General features: G+C 33.5%; 2 protein-coding genes across 3 annotated transcripts in view; both read right to left on the bottom strand.

The window, feature by feature from the left end:
* LOC106956171 (ras association domain-containing protein 5-like) overlaps positions 1–5,022 on the bottom strand; it is a 52,053-nt gene extending 47,031 nt beyond the window's left edge. The window contains exon 1 of the mRNA XM_015046825.1: positions 4,236–5,022. Coding sequence (XP_014902311.1) covers positions 4,236–4,752 — 517 coding nt within the window. The 5' untranslated portion in view covers positions 4,753–5,022. The remainder of the gene's footprint in view (positions 1–4,235) is intronic.
* Positions 5,023–6,635: 1,613 nt separating this feature from the next.
* LOC106956172 (apoptosis facilitator Bcl-2-like protein 14) lies at positions 6,636–17,608 on the bottom strand. 2 transcript variants are annotated; one of them, XM_015046827.1, is made up of 7 exons: positions 14,592–17,608; positions 10,516–10,927; positions 9,107–9,196; positions 8,936–9,024; positions 8,173–8,331; positions 7,957–8,070; positions 6,636–7,033 (listed from the first exon to the last, which is right to left on the bottom strand). In XM_015046827.1, the coding sequence occupies exons 2-7, from the start codon at positions 10,916–10,918 to the stop codon at positions 6,998–7,000; spliced, it is 891 nt and encodes a 296-aa protein (XP_014902313.1). In that variant the 5' UTR covers positions 10,919–10,927; positions 14,592–17,608; the 3' UTR covers positions 6,636–6,997. The 2 variants fall into 2 exon arrangements, with proteins under 2 accessions (XP_014902313.1, XP_014902312.1); XM_015046826.1 differs by lacking the exon at positions 14,592–17,608 and adding an exon at positions 12,167–12,277.
* Positions 17,609–19,228: the final 1,620 nt, after the last annotated feature.

The raw sequence follows: 19,228 nt of genomic DNA, 5'->3' as shown, positions 1-19,228 counted from the left end.
TTATGAGAATACAGTCAAAATAATACTAGAAGAAAGTCGTAATAAGACTACAGTCATAATACTATGACTTCATCATAAAGATAATAAAGTCGTATTTCTGCAACTTTATTCTTGTATTATTTCGACAATAAAAAATAAAATCCAGAGAATAAAGTCATAATATTAAGAGAATTAACTGGCATGAGGATAAAGTCAAAATAATACCATAATAAAGTAAATAATATGAGAATGAAGTAATATTTTCAGAATGAAGTCAGAATATTAAGTCTTTATTCTCAAAATGTAAACCAATGCTGTCAATGAGAGTTCAAAATGAAATAATTGTCTCATTAAAGAGACTTGTTCCATGAAAATAAAAGTGTACCGAGTGAGCCAAAGCTCCAGTTTCCTGCAGAAATGCCTCTTGGCTAATGAACTCACGCTCTAATGCAACATTAAAGCCAATCAAACAAAGATCCCTGCTCTGTTTGCAGGTTTCTGTTACTGCACTTCATTGAAAAACAGACAAAGAACAAGAACCAAACAAAGAGAGACGCCATCATCAGTCCTCACACTCAGAGGCACAAACACTGAAACAGGAGCTGCAAAACTCAAATGATTAAACAAATTCATTCAATTCATCACTGGGAAAAACATGTAGGATACAGTTTAATATGTAAAACTTTCATAACTGCAATATAAAGAACATTACTATATCATACAAGACGTGCTTTGCACTCCAAGAACACAACATCTAACCAAGTATTTTATTTAAAGTGTGTAAATATCTTAGTACACCTAAAATAAGACAAAACTAACTTACAAGTAACTTCTTTATTAATAATATTGATTTTAAAAAGTTTTAGTTCTACTGACTTTTTTTCACTTAAAATATGGAAAATATTTTTGTTATAAGTGTAAAAAAGTCAGTGAGTGGAACTAGTACTTTTCTTTAAACCAATATTAAGGAATTATTGTCTTAAAACAAGCTCCTATTTCTTGCTGAAGTTACTTGTAAGTTAGTTTTGTCTTATTTTAAGTGAACTAAGATATTTAAACTAGACAAAATCTTCCTGGTAAGATTTTGTGTTTTTGATTAATAGAAATGCATCAATCAGTTTTTGGTCTGATTCCAGTTTTTGACTTTATTAAAGCTCTAAACTAGCGGTAATTTCTGTATAATCTGTAAATCCTGGATTATCTGCAGTACAACTCATCTCAGAGGTTTTCTACAAGATTTAATTAAATTTTGAGTTGTGAGATTCATTTGAAAAAGGTTAATTTTTAAGGTTGGGGAATCATTTCTGTCTTGATATGTACTTATATTCTGGATCATTATTGTCTTTCCTTTTCCCAATTAGCCTGCTGAACAGTGAATTCTTTGTCAAACAAAACAAAACAAAACAAAAAAAAACAGGCAGTTTATGATACAGAGAAACTCGAACAAAAAGACATTGCAAAATTTAAAATATTTCAATATCCAAAGAAGACTTGCTCATCTGGAAAAATTAATGTTCAACTGAGGAAAACTGCTGCTCTTGCTGGCTTATAAGTGACTGTTTCTTGCGATACTAAGTGAATAAGTGACCAATGTAAATATCAGTGGTGAAGGAAAAAAAATCATAAGCCTATAAAGTTTTTCCTTTAATGTTTATTCTTGTAGCTGCTTATTCATTTCTTTGATTTGCTGGAGGTTAAACAGGAAAAAAAAGAAGGAAAAAAGATGTTTTTGGGACATTGTGTTTTGTAACGTGTCTTTCTGTAAGGATAATATAAAAATAATATTAATAATGTGTGCAAAGTGTAAACTAGCTAAAATGAACAAGTCAAATTCATAAGATAATTAGAGCAAAAAATTGAGATATTAAGTTTTTCTGAATTAAAAGTATTATTAGAACAAAAAGTTCTAGTGTTTGATGTTTGCTTTAGGGCTGTCATAAACTAACACCAGCTAGTTAGCTAGCTAGTGCTAGCTTTCCTTATTAAAAAAGGCAGTCCTGAAATTATTGCTGTCACAATTCATGTAATAAGTTGTTATGCCAACAATAAATTCAATAAATTATAAATCAATAAAATACAGCTTTTTGTCTGTACCACTTCGGTGTCAAAGTAGAAGGGAAATATATACACACAAGTACACAGGATTTGAAACTAAATATAGCAACTTAGCTAAATAGTACTAGGTTTATGAAGTTAGCACTCGCTAGCTTCATATAACAAAAAAGGTAAAACATGATCGTTTTCCTCATTTATTAAGGTCATTGATCTGCCACTTAAAATTGACTGAACTAAGGTTTTTATCATTGTAGTCCATCTATTTTATTTATTTGGACAGGAAAAACATGTCATGTGTGCTTTTCACATAAACTAGCTGTAACTTGTTAGCCTGTTAGCTAACATTAGTCAATTTCAAAGCATAGGAAAGCAGGAAGTGTGTTTCTGGTTTTCTCCTGTGTAATCAGCTTACATCCTCATTTTAGCTAATAAATTGATTACAGTGGACGTCAGCCTGTTTGCGGTCCAGCATTTGTTGACTCACCTATTCACGGATTTTTCAGTGGAACATTCTTTTTTTTCCTTGGCGCTGATTGGCTGTAGCTACATGTATATAAAGGTACATGAGCTAACATAAGGAAGAAGTTGGGTGTTAGCTTAATTTGGTAGTGCTATGACATATTTGTACTGCTTATCAGTGCATATGAAAGCATATTTGGTGTTTGAACTATTAAAACAGGCAGTTGTGAGCATTTTTAGAGGAAACTTAAGTATTTGTGGATTTAAGCAAAAATATTCCTTCAAAAGCTGTGCTATAACATTTAAGCTAGTTAGCTGGTGCTACATTGTTTGTCTATGTTTACAAAGAACATATTTTTGGCTATTATTTTAGTGAAAAATAATATTGAAAGTGAAGCTAAACACAGGAGAGGAAAAGGCACAGCATCAAAATCTAAGTGATACAAGTTTCGAAATGGAAGAATATACTCATGAGGCAAAACTTCTTCTTCATAACTTCCTCCTATTGTTTGCCAGATAACATCACACACAGAGAGGGAAGTCCAATGTCTGTAGACGAGTCAGTCAGGCTAGTTTTTTTTACCTGAACTAGTTCACCTGCATACTGTCCACATTCCTGACATCAAGCATTTCAGAGCCCTGCCTACAACTTCTGAGCAGTCAGTCTTTACAAACGCCAAACTGAGTTAGCTGTCACATGTCATCATGTCGACTTTATCTTGACATCAATCAGTTCTTACAAAGTATTTCAACCCCAGCTGCAAATACAGATTGGCTATTATGTCCAGATTAAATTATTTAATACATTTTTCGATATGATTCATAGGATGACAAAATGAAGTTGTGAGTTTAGGCTCTTAGTTGTACTTAAAGCAACAACAAAAAAGGGTTTTGTGTTGTTATTAAATTGCTGGAGAGATCATGGTTCTTAAACAAGAGGAACATAAACTGTTTAAAGAAGCTAGCCTCAAACTGCACATAGATAAATAAAAACCTGACAAGTTGTTTTCAATCCTTTTACATTGATATCTGAATAAAATCCAAGGAAACTGGTATAACAGACCTAAATGGTAAATTGAGTCCACCTGTATATGACATAAGTAAAAATGGAGCTTATTATTGAAGGCCTAGGTTTCCTAGAGTTGAAAGGTCTAAAGCAGATTTAGGGTATAAAACAATGTTCCAATCTTTGAGCATTTTAATTAAATCAAATCTACAAAGACATGGCTACCTATACCAGGCAAGACAAGACTAGCGTTAATCGAGGAAGAAGTCATAAAACCCTTCGTAACCCTAAAGAAGTAGCCCTGACTGTTTAACATTTTGCCCTAAACCAAAATACATTACGGAAGAAGACCATATGTTGAAACATCATGCTGTGAGGGATGCTTTTCATCACCTGAGAGATCCAGAAAGAAAACCAAACTATTAAAGATCTGAGATGTAAAGACTTCAGTCCAATTGAATAATCAAGACTTTGGTCTCCATTCAGTCTGAGTTTAACTGTTTTTGAAGGAAAGATGGGAAACATTTTTAATTTCTGTACAGGGTAAATTTATCCCAAAAGACAGCCGTAGATGAAGTCAAATTTGGTTCTACAAACTGGGTTTCATGTTTGATTTGTTCCCTTAAAAAAAAAAAAGTAATTTCTTTCACCTCACAATTTTCGGTTGCTTAAAATCCAAACTCATTGAGGTTTGTATTTGTCTTTAATGAGGCAGTTTGGACCTCCACCGTCTTACCTGCACAGGTGAGTCCGTGTTGGAGGATGTAATTGCAGCACACATCGCACCAGTTGTTCTCGCCTCCCGGCTCGAAGGTGTGTCCCTCCCCGGTTTCCTCCTTCACTCTGGGGTCCTTTTCTCCGGGGGAGAAGATGGTCCTCACGTCGGGGGCTCGAAACCGGCTCTTCCTGCTCCGGGGTGGCCCCCCACCTTGCCCTTCAACCCCGTTTTTAGCAGCTTCCGCCGGCTTCTTCCTCTCGGGGCTCCGGGGTTTCTCCTCTCTCGGACTCCAGACCTCCTCCAGGCTGGCCGATTGCGGGGAGGAATGCCGCCGGATCACTCTCACCACCGCGCCCTTGTTGGCCTTGGAGATCCGCATCCTGGCTCCGGGCGGCGGCCACGTCGTTTCGCAGGGAGCCTCGCAGGTCGTCGGGCTCAGCAGGGATGTGTTGATGCGAACAGGATCCGCTGCCGAGTCACCCGTGGGGGCGTTTTCACGGATCCGAGGCGGGGGGTTAAACATTATTCCCTTCATGCTCGGCTGGCTCGGACGGGTCTCTGACACCGAGCCGCGTCCTGCCGCTTAAAGTCCGCGTTGGTTGTCGGAGAGCAGGTTGATCTGCCGGAGAACGGGTTGGATCTCATTTCAGACTCCACAGCGGCCAGCATGACACGCTCCGCTTACAAAAATGCAAATTTAAAGTTTCTTACAAAGACTGCAAAGTAATAAAACCCAACTTAATTTACCCACACTGTCTATGCAAAACGTAAGACTGCCAAAAAATAATTCGTATCCCGTTTTTGCTTATTTTATTTTGCAACTCTCTATCATGTAAACCACAGTTTGTAAAGTAAAGTCAATAATATTACGGTTAATAAAAAATAATAGTCTTCAAATTTTTATGTAAATGAATAGAAAAAAACGAAATTAAATGTCAGTTTTAATGTAAAAACGCAGTTTGACACGTTGTAGTTCCGATTCTGATCACGTGAGGGCGCTGTTTAAACCTAAATTAAGTTTCTGTTGTAACTAAAATGCAAATTTTAAAGGTCTTTACAAAAATTGCACAATAACAAAGGTGTCTTAAATCACCCACACTGCATATTTAAATGCTAAGCCTCCAAAAATAATTCAGTCTGCTTTATTTTGGTTTAAATGTAGTTTTATATGTAAAACACCTTTTGTAGGCAAAAGGTGTTTTAACTTTGAAAAGAATAAATGTCATAAATACACAGAAAAAAGTTAATATAAATTTTAGTTTAAAAGTTAAACCAAGGTTTATGCGGTTGTAGTTCCTTTATTGATCAGCTGAAACAAGTTTCTGTTCCTGAAATAAAATTTATTTTACAAAAAGTAATAAACTCACTTAAATAGAGGACTGTCAATTCTAAAGGTTAGCCTGAAAAGATAGACTTTTAACCTTCTTATTATTTTAAGTTTTTATTGTAGTTTTCATTGTGAAACTTTGCATAACAGATAATCAAATTATATTATTTTGTAAATATGTTAGAAATGTAAATCACTTAAATATTAGGTTAAACGTTTAATAAGAACCGTTCAAAAAAAAAACCTTTGACTGATTTCACACATAAACTTCATTTTAATTTTAGATTTTTAATAAACTTTTGCATTAGTTTAATTGGAACCTTTCTGTGCAAAATCCATATATGTAAAAAAGAAGTAAACATGAATATAATGCTTACATTTTATATACAAAGTATATAAAATTAATATTTTACACTCTATATCCAGAAATTTGGTTTAAAATGGATTTTAACTATTTATTGCAGTGAATTACAGTTAAAGTTATATTTCAGTTAGTAGTTGTACCAATAACCAATTTTGTTCAATGTCAAAGTTATTTATATAGCACTTTAAAACAGGTATAAAACGCACCAAAGTGCTGTACAAGAACAACAACTCAAATGACAAAACAGAACACAAAACAATACACCAATTAAATGCCAGAGTAAAAATGAGTTTTAAGAAGTGATTTAAAATGATCCAGGCTGTGGGCAGATCTAATCTGGAAAGGTAAGTTATTCCATAAAACAGGAGCAGGAGCAATTTTGTTTTGTGTACATTTTCTTCAACGACTTATGGCTCATTTTATACAACTATGTTCTTATTTGAATTAATCTGAACAAGTTGAGTAAACTTTAAGATATTCCAGAGAGGGATTTTCACAGTTATTTTCTCATACTCAGTACAAGATAATTGGAGTTTATCAAAATAAAATTATAGTAAAAGTAGCTGTAATTAAAGCTTTTAATTACAGCTACTTTTACTGTAATTTTATGGTTAAAAAATATAAAAATATTGTGTGAACCTTTTTTTTGGCTGTGTGTTCGACTCGGGCATTTTTTGTAGATATAAAAACCTTAATTTATTATCTTTGTGAAATAAGAAAACTGATATAGTACCACAAAATGTTTTTATTCAAAAATAGAATTTAATGTTTACACTTATTGGTAACAAAATAACATTAACATAAAAAAGAAAAAAACTTAACATATTGTTTCTTTTTTTATAAAAGTGCAGGTGCGTTAACAAGACATAATGTTTTATGTAATTAAATAAATTAATTTTTGTTGATGGTAGTCTGTACAATAAGTGCTTTCCATTAAATTAATGTGAAAAGAATTTCCTCTTAAACTTTGGTCCAAGCAGAAAGAAAACTGCTCCTTGTAAACGATGAAGGTCCTGAGTGATTCTCTTCTTTGCACCATTTTAAGACTTTTTTTGTTGTTGTTCTTGTAATGAATAATCAACTTCCAAATCAGTCAACTTCCTCTTCATCAGGAAACACTGCCTCCTGTTGGAGAAAGATCAAACACGTTTCAGAAGGTTTAGAAGAACTGGGTAAACTTACTTAGACACAGAAACAGGAAGTGGTGCCATATTAGGAAATGGAACTACTCCGGAACTAAAGGGGGCGCTATTTTCTATTTCCAGTCATTGCTGACAACATACTGTACCAATTAAAAGGCTCTCAGAACAACTTGTATATGTGAATTTTTGTGTTGTATTTTTCTGTATACTACATTTGTTTTTGCCATTTTTTTTCAATAAATTTGCTTTAAAAAATATAACTCACTGATATTTTGATGTGTTTATATCACAAATGCTTTTTTAAGTTATGTAAAATTGCTTTTTATGTAATCCTTGCTTCTTTAATTTCCCCTGTAATTAGTGGAGTTTATTATTAAGTATTATTTATAATGAATGTTTTATTTTGAATGTAATCTGTGATTTATTTATATATATTATTAATAGACTTAAAAAAAGAATGGGACTAAAGAGCTAAAAGGGGCACCATTTTAAACAGAAACTCTTTTTTATTTTGAAACATTACAAACTCGATTTATTTTATTTTTAATTTCTATGTCTGAACAATATTTTACAAACATTGTAAAACAAAATTAAAATATAGGTACATTTTATGAACATTTGCAGTTATTTATATTCCCACATTATTGCAGCAAAGACCTAAAATTATACTTTTATTGCAAATAGCAGCTTTAATAAAACAAGAATAAGAGAAGTGGAACCAACAAACTCAATTAGTTGAATATAAAATATTGTTTTATGGATGATGACGCAAACAAAAACAAAAAAGAGACTCCAGTAAATATTAAATAGCGCCCCCTACAGCTCTGGAGTGCAATTGTGTCCTTCCCAAATATGGTATTTTCCCTTTTTCTGGGAATTTAAAGCAGGAAGTGAGGATGTACTTACGTATCCGCCCTGCTCCTGAGCCCACGATGAATAATATTCCTGCAGATATCGAGCTCCATGTTTACATAACTTGACTTTGGGCAACGCCTCCACAGAGGCGAGACGACTTGTTATCTGATGATAAAAAAAAAAGAAAAGAAAAACATTTGTATGAGACAAAATACTGCCATTAAAAGGTACAAACTGCAAAGCTGTGAAGCAAAAAGCTGCTGTCACCTCTAAGGCGGCAGCGATTTGGGTTCTGTTGGCTGCTTGGGGTCCTAAGGCGTCAGCGTCCGGTCTCCTGAAGCCGATCCTGATCAGAAATGTGTTGAGGAGCCTCGCAAAGAAGCTGTAGTCTAAAAAAAGGTCTGCAGGAATGTCCGCCAGGGGAAACTGTGGGTGGACATAAAAATAAACTGGTTAGTTTTGGGAAAAAAACGTTTTAACTGTGTAACTAACCACCAAAATTAGATCGTTGTCTCCATAAAAAGTCTCCAACAACACAGAAAAATGTCACCAGGTTTATCAATTGTTGGTTTTTGTTAATCAAAAAGTTGGTAAATACAGTGAGAAAGTTTATAAATAAGCAGCAACGCTTCTGATAACCCCACGTAGCCCCCCCCCCCATCTGTAGATGTAGCCACGCCCCTCTGTGTCACCTGGCTCCGCCCACTTTGATCGAATTTTCAAAATTTTAATTTCATTTTGACAGAGTTAAAATCAATAAAACATGAAACAGATCCAGTTGCTATTTATCTTTTTAAAAATCATGTTTTAGTGAAATATAGGACCTCTTGTTTATATTTATTCTTTTTATAGCTTCTGATAAAACTGTGACAATAATTCAACCTATGAACCCTGAAGGAGCCATAACTGACTGAGTCAGTGTTTTATTGTTGACTGCAAGTGGAAACTCCTCCATTACATAATAATACTAAACACTAGTCATGTGCAGCCGGACTTCCTGGAAGAACTCGATTTACTGTAATTTCCTTACCTTCTTGACCAGCTCGTCGCCTTGTGCCCTCAGCAGCAGACCAATCGCCTTCTCCAAGTCATCTTCTATCTTCCCCTCATCAGTTTCCCCTGGTAAAGATTTTACAGAAATTAAATTTTTTAATTCAAAGGAACAACATTTTAGGGCTCAAACTAGAAGTAAGAGACTTGCCATCAGAATCAATGACGGGAGTGAACTGAAATTCATCGGCGATCCCGATCACCCGGTCCGCCACTTCCTTCATCGCATCCTGATCTTCAGCTAAAAGAAACAAATGAAAACAAGCTGCAATGTTACATCAACTGGGTCATTTTCTTTGTTGCTCACTTCATTTTTTTTAATTTCAGTCTAAAATTTTGACAAAGCATCAGATTTAAGGTTTCAGTTTGTAGAAGATGAAATACAGAACTTGTTACATTTATGGGACACTGAGTAAAAACGTCTAAAATAAACTCTCCAATGAAATTTTAATGTTTAATTTGATTATATTCATTCAATAGTAGAAAAAAAAAGAGCAAATGTTGAGCCATTTCCTACCACACTTCCAGGTGGATGGATATTAAAAGTATCCATCCACCTGGATGCTTCACCCTCTTATTGCTTTTACAAATCAATCAGGATCAGCAAAATTTGACGTTTTTGACCGAAAAACACTTCAATGTTAAGTGAAACTATTTCTACAAAACAACGACAAAAAGTTCACAAAACAAGTGACAGCATGAATATTAATTTTGTCGAAATCAGTGTTGCAAATTGCATTGGTAATGATTGATTTCTAAAAGGAACAAAAGGGTAAAACATCCAAGAAACTGTCTTGTGCTTGTCATTTGAGGTTTGAAAGCTTCTGAAATCCACTGTTCAGATAGAAAATCAAACGACAGAATTTAAAAAAAAAAAAAAAAAAAAAAAATAGTCAGAGAAAAACATTATATTTTCTAAGGTATTTTTTCCCCTCTGCTGAATAAATTATACTCAAATTACATATTAGATTAATAGAAATATTTAACAATGCGAATCTGCTTCTGCAATAAAAGATGAATTTATTTAAAGGCTTATTCCACATCTTTACAAGATTTGCAGTTAAATGTGTTTAACACTAAACGTTTCACATAATATTTAAACTCAAACCGATTTTATAGGCATAGTTTGTCCATCTCAGAATTTGAGTTACTATATTTGACATCAATATTAAAAAATTATTTCACCATTTTGTTTAATACTAATAAAAAATAATTTTCCTCAACATCAGTTGCCTTATAATTAGTAATTTGTCTGTATAACAAACATTTTTATTAAGCTTGTAGCTAAATTCCAACATTTATATCATAACTTACAAGCAATTAAGCTACAAGCTTAATGGTAAATGTTAAATATGTTTTCACTCCTGATTAATTGTAACATAATTAAGTTGATTTCAAGCGCAAGTTGATTTCCTGTTTGTTGTCTTTTTACATTATTTGGTTCTGAACTGAACAAAAACATTTTCTTTCTACCTTTACAACCATAAAAGCTTCTTCAGATGTTTTCAGATTTTTTTTTCTGCACAAATTAAATCTGAATTATTCAATAGGGAGTTTTACCATGATGCTCCTCGTCTTTGTCTTCTGGAACAAAGTTTCGGTTCATGGGGTCATTGAGGTCATCATCCTGTGGTGATTCTGGCTCCGCTGTCTGAGGCTTAACACACTTGAAAATCACTTTCAGATGCCTCAATATATTCTTTTTCTTCTTCTTCTTCTTCTTCTCCTCCTCCTCCTCCTGGTTTTCAGTCTTTCCAGACGTCTGAGTCAGCGTTTCTTCTGCAGCCGAGCCATTAACTTTGGGTGTGTTGACTTTTGCTGGCCGCCGCCTCTGAGCGTAAGCCATCATGAGTCTGAACTCCACTGTGTCCTCCATGTTTTCTTTGTCAGAGTTCAAATTATAGTCCACGTGAGTCGGGCCGTTGATTTTTCCAACGCCGTTTTCCACTTTATCGTTCTCCATCTTATTTATCTGTAAAAACATATCGAAGTTGTATTTATTTATCAAAAAATAAAATAAAATAATAATTTTAGTTAGAATTTAACCTTTTCCCAGCTGAACATTTAGTATCTGAGGTTCATGGTTTAATTTTCTATATTTAAGATACCAAAAAAAAAAAAAATTCTTTGGTTACTAAGGAAACTATTTCTGCAGGCACAGAACCAAAGAAAAGGATAATAAATAGACAAAACAACTCCTTAGTAATGATTAAATAATAAAAAAAAAACTACAATTACAATAAAAACAAACAAAAAACAATTCCCTCTTATATACGCAAATCTCAGAATCTCCATTCATAAACAGGATAAAAAAAAATTTATATTTATGATTATTGTAAAAGTTCAACATGAGCTTTTTGTTAACATTTTTATTCTTTAATTATTCCAACTCTAAATGGAGTCTGGAATAGAAATAAAAAATCTGCATACCTACACTGGTCATACTTAAACTATATTATTATTAATATATTCATGTATCCATTTTAAATCTAAAAATGTATATAGTTATATTAAAAAAATATCACATTTTTATTGTTTTCCTTATTTTTCACCACTTAGAGAGTGCCAAAGAAAACTTGATGCTTTGGCTAAAATATTAAATAAATAAATTACCATAAACTCAAATTTTGTATTGTGAAACTTTAAGTATGTAAGAAAAACAAACATCGCTCTCGGTATTTTTTGGCACATCTGGGTTGCTGTACAAAAAAGTTTAATCTTACTCATACTCGTACGTACTGTCGCAAAAATATACAATAAAAGCCTAAACCTACAGGTCTATGAACTCGAGAAATTTATCCTATCCCGGTTTTATTTGTGTAATATTAGTTTTCTTGTATGTTCAAGTTAATTTTTGGATATTTTAAGTGTATTTTCTGATTAAGGAAGTTCACGAATTCATGTTGGGGCATGTTGAAGGAGTTTCCTCAAACAGCTGTTTGAATGACGACACAGATTGAAATCTGAACTGTGACAGGACAAAGTTAGACAGGTTAAAAAGGACAAAATGTCGACATATGTATTACTTATTCAGTAAAAAAGAAAAAAAACATCGTAGTTCTGCTAGTTTAGCGGTGACATTACGGTCATCTTTCTCCGAAGGTTTAACTTTTTATGGTGAAATTAAACCAAAAACGTATTTTAGTCTCGTTATAAATCATAAAACCTAATTTAAAAAACCCCCAAAGATGCCGAAAACTAAAGTACTTACTGTTCTCGGTCAGAGAAAAAGTCTTCTTGTCGTCCGTTGAGACTCTTCTGACTTCTACCAACCAACCAAAGTTTGCGTGAGCTGCGTCTCAGTTTTATTACGTTTATGACGTCATTAGACGTCACGTGATAACATGTAGGACGTTTCCTCGAATATGGCAAGCCGTTTTAATATAAATTCAGTTACTGTGGCAAGCCGTTTTAACATAAATTCGGTTTCGTCTGACTATCCGTAATTACATTCCAGATATCTAAAATTGCATTTTGACTATCCGGAATGGTAATTTAAGATATCTGTATTTACATTCTGACTAGTAAGAATAATAATTCAAGATATCTTCAATTACATTTTGACTAGTCAAAATTCCTTTCAAGATATCTCAAATGACGTCACTGGATCTGTCATTTGACGGGAGACATATCCGTAATTACGATTTAAGATATCTTCAACACAATTATGACTAGTCAAAATTACAATTTTAGATATCTGAATTAAGAATGACGTGGAAGCCCCTTTGTGGTGTCCAAACAGTTGCCTGCTGAATTTTATGTTTTTTGCACAAAATTGTCAGTAAATGCCACAAATTAGAAATCAGCAAATATGAACTTATGAAACTATTGAAACCTTCAAGAATCTTATGTTGTGTAAGATATTTAAGAAAATAATACTGAAACCGCACCCATGAATTACTTTGATTGTTATCTCTAAAATATGTCACTTTTTATGTTGAACACCAGACATTTCACCTCTTTCCCACAGTTTTTCACTTAGTTCCACGACTGAAGGGGATTTTATAGTCAGTGTTAAAAGCAGCACAGAGTCTGAAGCGATAAGATTCTTGAAGGTTTCAATAGTTTCATCAGTTCATATTTGCTGATTCGGTTCTGTATCATTGAATATTTATTTCTCCTTTTTCTTTGTTTTCCTTAAGCTTGGATAATCCTACTCATAATAAGAAGAGAATTTCTTCTTGGGTCCATATGAATTTCCTGTTACCAGATGTGGAGTATTTCCTTTTACCGGAAAAGGAAATTCTCCTTCCTGTGACCGAGGAAATCCGGTCACAGGAAGGGGTGGGGGGGCTTTCCTGTTACCGGATGTGGAGAATTTCCGGTTACTGAAGGGGGGTGGGTGTTAATATCATTTAATCCATCAAACTCCGATTAAAATTTGACAGAAGGGAGTATATATATATCTCTAACGGGTCCCAGGTTACAAAACATTGAGAAATACTGATCTAAAGTCTAGATGCACCACATTACTCATTAGACAACATGTTTTTTTCTTACTTAGTCATAGGATGATTCAGAAATATTAAGACATGTGACACGTTTGTTTTTAAGAATCATATCTGAGTATATTTCTTTGGCTCTATAGCTACAAATATGATAACCATTAACAAATAGTCAACAATTGCGGTGTTCCATGCTGTTTGGCTGTAGCTCTGAGGATATTCACACCTGATAGTCCGGTAGATTGGTTCAATTGGGGGCCAAAATTACAACTTTTACTGTGGTGTAAAAAAAGGAGTTGTAAATTACTGCCAAAAAAATCTCAGAAAATTTGATATCTCAGAAATTTTCTAGAAAAAATAGTAAATTTCTGAGTTTCAAAAGTCGAAATCTCAAAATTTCCGAGTTTTTTGGGTGGATATTTCTACCTTTTCCCCCCCATCTATAATAGCCCCAACACTCCGTCGTACTTTGACGCTACACTGACAAATGATCCAAACTCATTGAAAATCCTGTTCCAATCCTCGCCTGTGGTGGCGCTGCATCAAGAACCGCTGAAGGAAGCGACACGAAAACCTCCGAAGAAGACATAAAAGTAACGTCTTTATAAAATATAAAGAAAAATGGAGTAGCGTCAGATTTTAGCGGTTGTAATATTTCTGAATACAATCTGAAGATATCCTTCTGTGAATTTTACACATTAAATATATTGAAACACTTTTCCTTCCGTCCTGTTGGCCATTAACCTTTTCACATTTAGCCTTTATTTACATTCACACTACAACGGTTTGTGCTTTAGTTACATTTTTACTCGATGAATGATGAAGCTAAACCAATTTAAATGCTGTTTTTTTGTAATTCCAACCTCAATCGCGTTATTTATCGTGACGGGATTGAGTCATGACGGCTTTCCAGAAATGAACTCATGGTAGAAAATGTTGTTCTTGTCCTGTTTGTCACAACAAGGAGTCCACATGACTTTCATGTCAGAATAAAGCCAATGGCAACGTCATGAGATCCTCATATGCTGAGACTTTAAAATTATGCCGAGTCACAGTCATAATATCTTTTGGTTTTCTTTGTATTCTAAACTTCCTTGTTTTTAAATTCATAGAAAAACATATCACTTCTTTAATTTGACTTTACATGATACTTTGTGTCTGTGTAGTAATGATGAGGCAAGTAAAACTTACTGATACACAGGGAAGCAACCAGATGAGCGAGATTATTACTAAAATGAACCCAGGTGGGTCTAATTAGAGCGTAAAGAGCTGAGGAAGAGAGATATTTTGTGATTGGTCACAAACCGGAAGTGAGCGTGGTCACGTAATGGACTTCCCAGTAGTTGTGTTGTTTACAGTTCCTAAAAGAAAGCGTGAATGACTCACAACACACATCAGCATAGTAACAGAGCACAAGACTTCTTCAATGTCTTTAGATGCCAAACCGAAAGCTGACAGAACAGGAAGTAGCTACCTCTTCAAGTTTACCAGAAACAGTCAATGGAAAACAACACACAAAGATGGGAAATAACAGCAGTTACTCTGAATGATAAAACAATATTTATTAGTAGAATTAAGTGATAAAGAACTATATCTTGTTGGCCAATGATGAGACTCAGGAGGATGTTTTAGATGTAGCGAGGAAATTCAGAAGCAGATGAACAAAATGGCAAATACAGAACCACCTCTGGCAGAAACAGGAACCAAACGGGGCGATTCATCCTCCACATGACGCCGCTGCACTTCACTCCTTTCTTTATGGAACCAGAAGAGCTTTTCACATTAGGCGGCATTTTAGAATGTGTTTCTAGGAAAATTATATCAAAATAGTTGTCACTGAGTGACAGAAAAACAAAAAAAATCTCTGTGTCCTTGCACTAATTTTATTGGTTAATATATTTGAAAAATAAAAAATGGCGAACCTTCCACCATAACTCCATTTATGGTGAGAAAAAGTCTTCATTGACGTCTTATGTTTCACTGAAGTCATTCCCATTGTGTGGCTTTGGCTGCTATTGACCAAGTTTGGGAAGAAAGAAAAGTAAACAAAAGGAAACTCACTTTTCGGGTGCATACTCTGAGGTTACAGGGAGTTCGGCGGTACCCGTTTTCTACCTGGAAGTTAAGATTTCTGCACTGCTAACAGGAAAAATCAACAGAATTGTATCTCCGTTGGCATATTTTTAATATAATGTACAATGTTACGCGATTAACCAAAGAATATATACTATGAAATGGATTAATAAGCAATTAAGTTGCAAAGAAAACATGTTGGTAAAATAATAAAGATGTTGGTGAATGTTTACATATGTGTAACAAGCTTCTGTAAAACAAAACAGCTGATTTAGATTGCTATTAATTAACATCAGCATCATGTTGAGCTGCCAATGGTTCTTAGTGAATTGCATAAAGTGAATAGAATACTAAAAAAAAAAACTACTTTTTTTCAACTTTACCTTAAATCAACAGCTAATAAGTGGATAAAACCTGGACTGAACTGGGTGTTGCTACCAAAGACACATCCAACTGGTTTTGGAATGGATGCAGCTGGCTAACTTTAAGCTTAGAAAACAGCAGCAGCAAAAAACAATAATATTCAGAAACATAAAAATAAAAAAAATCACTGGACCAGGTTTGTGGTATTAAATCAATCAAATTAAAGTAACTCCGCTAAATTTGCCAATGTGAGTGTTCCTATATCCAGACAAAATTAGCTTGTCTGTAGCTACAAAGAGAGTGGTTGAGTTGCATTTTACTAAATTAAATATGAGTGAAGGAGTATAGACACATTTATTTAGAGAAAATCCTCAATAAATGAAATCTTGTGTTGCTCTCCTATTTCAAGTTGCATTAAATAATCAAATAATTTGAAAAACAATCAAAACCATGACAAGCAGATGTAAACTTTTGACCAAAACTGTAAATATACTCGGTTTTGTGTATTTATACCAATATTTGATAAACAACACTGAAAATAATATAGATAAGTGAGTATTTGTCAGGGTAATGATAGCAAAATATGAAAAATAGTAAATAAATGGTAGTCTGATTTGACCAAATTATCATTAGCATCTTTGAGTTAGCCTAGAATGCTACTAGCATGTTATTTTAGCAGATATTTTACAAGTTAAACATGTAAAAGTTGTATTATATGTTGATAGTTACCAGTTTGACGTAAATATTAACACTAACATTTTGTACAACAAAGGGGAAAATTATATGGTTGCACTTTCGCTGCAGCATGCTAACAGATGCTAGGAGTCACCATTTTAGCATCGTTAGCAAAAATGAGCTTTTTACAAATAAAGTCTGTTTGGTGAGCTTGAAATAAATTTGATGTACTTTATTTGACAAAATATGGACTTTGTACTGTAATGACGATCTTTACATATATACTGTACACATACTAAACCGTATAACTCCGATACATGAGTGGTTTTCAGTCGGCTCCTTGTTGGAGGATTACAAACACAGAAATCAAGATGTGTGGAGCCCCTTCTACATCTAGATGTCCAATGACAAGCACTTTTGTTGCAGATCAATGAGGAAATCACCAACTTTCCTCCAACATTCACTCAAACAGCAACTGAGGTCAGAAACAAAAAGAATCACAAGTTCTTTAAATAAACCTCAAGTAATCTCAGCAGCAGGAAAATGAAATGTAAAAGCAAAACATGCCCAAACTTGAATGAAACTCAGGTATAATTATCAAAACTAGAATAATTTAATACTTTAAACAACAATGCCATTTTATTAAGCAAAAAACAAACCGAAAAGAGGTAAGAAAACGTCATGCACAAGTGAAGTGTGTTTGTGTCGCTCGGAACAGGCTGGACCTTTTCACACAGTCACCTCTAAGAATCACTCACATAAAATCCGTTCCTCTATAATCCCAAAAGGAAGCGCTCCGTGTTGGAAATCGGACACCCGGAGCCACGGCAGGAGTCCTGCATTTCGCAACAAACGTTTGTCGTCATCAAAAAGTGAATTTAGTTCAGAAAGTTTCCGGCGAAAGTTGCACAATGTTGAGAGGAAGACTGAAGAGTCTGATTCAGGAATGTCAGCAGAAATGATGCTGTTGCAGATTCTGACCATTAGCAATTAGAAAGTGTCTCAGTTTAATAAAACTCGTTTATCCTTTTTTTTCTTATTATAAAAAAAAACATTTAATGTGTTTTAAATTGAAAAAAATAAAAAAAATAAAAATCTTTTCAAAACAGCAGCACAAAAGTCCAACTTTTAATTTGAGTACATTTATTCAGTGGGGAAAGGAAATATTACAAATTCAAAAATGTTTTACTTTGAAGCAAATTTTGGCTTTGGATAAAAATATAACAAATTCAATTTTAAGAAAGTAATTCAACCCAATTTATAACAAATATATTAAAAGGTTTGCAAAAATGAACATCTTTTTGCTCTACCTGTGTGGAATATTATTGAATAAAACATAAAATTTCAGTTTATGCTGCTGCAATGAAAGATATGTAAGGCTTTCTACCAGGACTGCCAATAAATGTAACTTTTAGTCACAAAAAGACAATAAAACTCTGAACCTTTGAGTTAATTAATTAATTCATTAAAATCATCTTAACTTTCAGATTAGACCTTTTTTTTTCTTTTTCTTTTTAAATAATCTGGATCAAAATCAGCCTAATTTAAGCAGGAATCTGGAAATTAAATTAATTTAAAATATACATGAAAATTCCTGAACATATCTTAGTAAATTTCTCAGAAAACCTTGTAAAGTTGTTTAATTTCTCTAAAATACAAAAGAAATGAAACTCCAACTCAACACTGCACATTCAATACTCCTCGGTGCTAAATGCTCGACTGTGTTAAACATTAATGTAATGTAAACAACAAACAGAGAAATGTAAAAAAAAAGAAAAGAAAGAAAAATAAAAACATCTTTATATTCTACTGAATATAAAGATTTCTTTTAAAAGTTTCTTTTAATGTCAGATGAACACTGCAGACACACTTTGCTTGTGTTGAAGGATAAATGAATCTGTACACGCTTTTTTTTTTGTCGGATATGTTGCGAGTCACATCTTCCCGCTACACGTTTCCATGGAAACGCCTTATGAGTCAGGAGGAGCCATTAAAAAAAACGACAACAGGTATCGGTTTGATTCAAAGCACAGGTGAGTAATAAAGCTGTCGGGTGATTCCAGACTTGTATTTCCTTGTTTTTAACGCCGATCAACAGAAATACATCAGCAGCTCACGTGAGTTCATCCAGGTGTCTGAAGGTATGGCAGGCAGTTTTAGCATACAATCAGTTTCGTCTGAATATCCATAATTACAACCCAGATATCTAAAAATGCATTTTGACTAAACTGGATGGTAATTAAAGAAATCAGCATTCACATTCTGACGATAAATAATTCAAGATATTTTCAATTATATTTTTCAATTCCTTTCAAAATACCTCAAGTTGCAGCACTGGATTCGTCATTTATTTGTAATTACAATTCAAGATACTGCATCTTGAACATAATTAAAAATAACATTTTTACATATCTGAATTAAGAATTACCCCTTTGTGCTACACTCTAAAACTGAAGCGTAAATTTCTGGATTCATCTTGGAAATTTTTTAGGAAAAATACGAAGATTTCTGAGATTAAAAAGTTGAAAATTTCCCAGAAAACACTCAAAAGTTTTTTAGATTAATTTCAGAATTTTTTGTAATAATCTTGGAAACATCCGAGATTCCAAAGTAAAATGTTTGAACTTTAATATTTCAATTTCTTGAAACTTCCTGAGATTAATCTAAATGTTTTTGAGTTTTTTTTCTAGCTATTTTTTTAACTTTTGGAGCTCATA

This window comes from Poecilia latipinna, unplaced genomic scaffold, assembly GCF_001443285.1.
Source record: "Poecilia latipinna isolate Pla-1442-1.1 unplaced genomic scaffold, P_latipinna-1.0 Scaffold794, whole genome shotgun sequence".
Classification (NCBI taxonomy): domain Eukaryota; kingdom Metazoa; phylum Chordata; class Actinopteri; order Cyprinodontiformes; family Poeciliidae; genus Poecilia; species Poecilia latipinna.
The sequence above is the reverse complement of the archived record's forward strand: the minus strand, read 5'-3'. Positions and strand labels throughout refer to the sequence as shown.

Excerpts from the sequence above, each read along its gene's own strand:
- LOC106956172 (XM_015046827.1), bottom strand. The coding sequence starts at position 10,918 with ATGGAGAACGATAAAGTGGAAAACGGCGTTGGAAAAATCAACGGCCCG. Across the intron at positions 9,197-10,515 it reads CAAAGACGAGGAGCATCATG|CTGAAGATCAGGATGCGATG; the intron begins GTAAAACTCCCT and ends TGTTTCTTTTAG. Across the intron at positions 9,025-9,106 it reads TCCCGTCATTGATTCTGATG|GGGAAACTGATGAGGGGAAG; the intron begins GCAAGTCTCTTA and ends AATCTTTACCAG.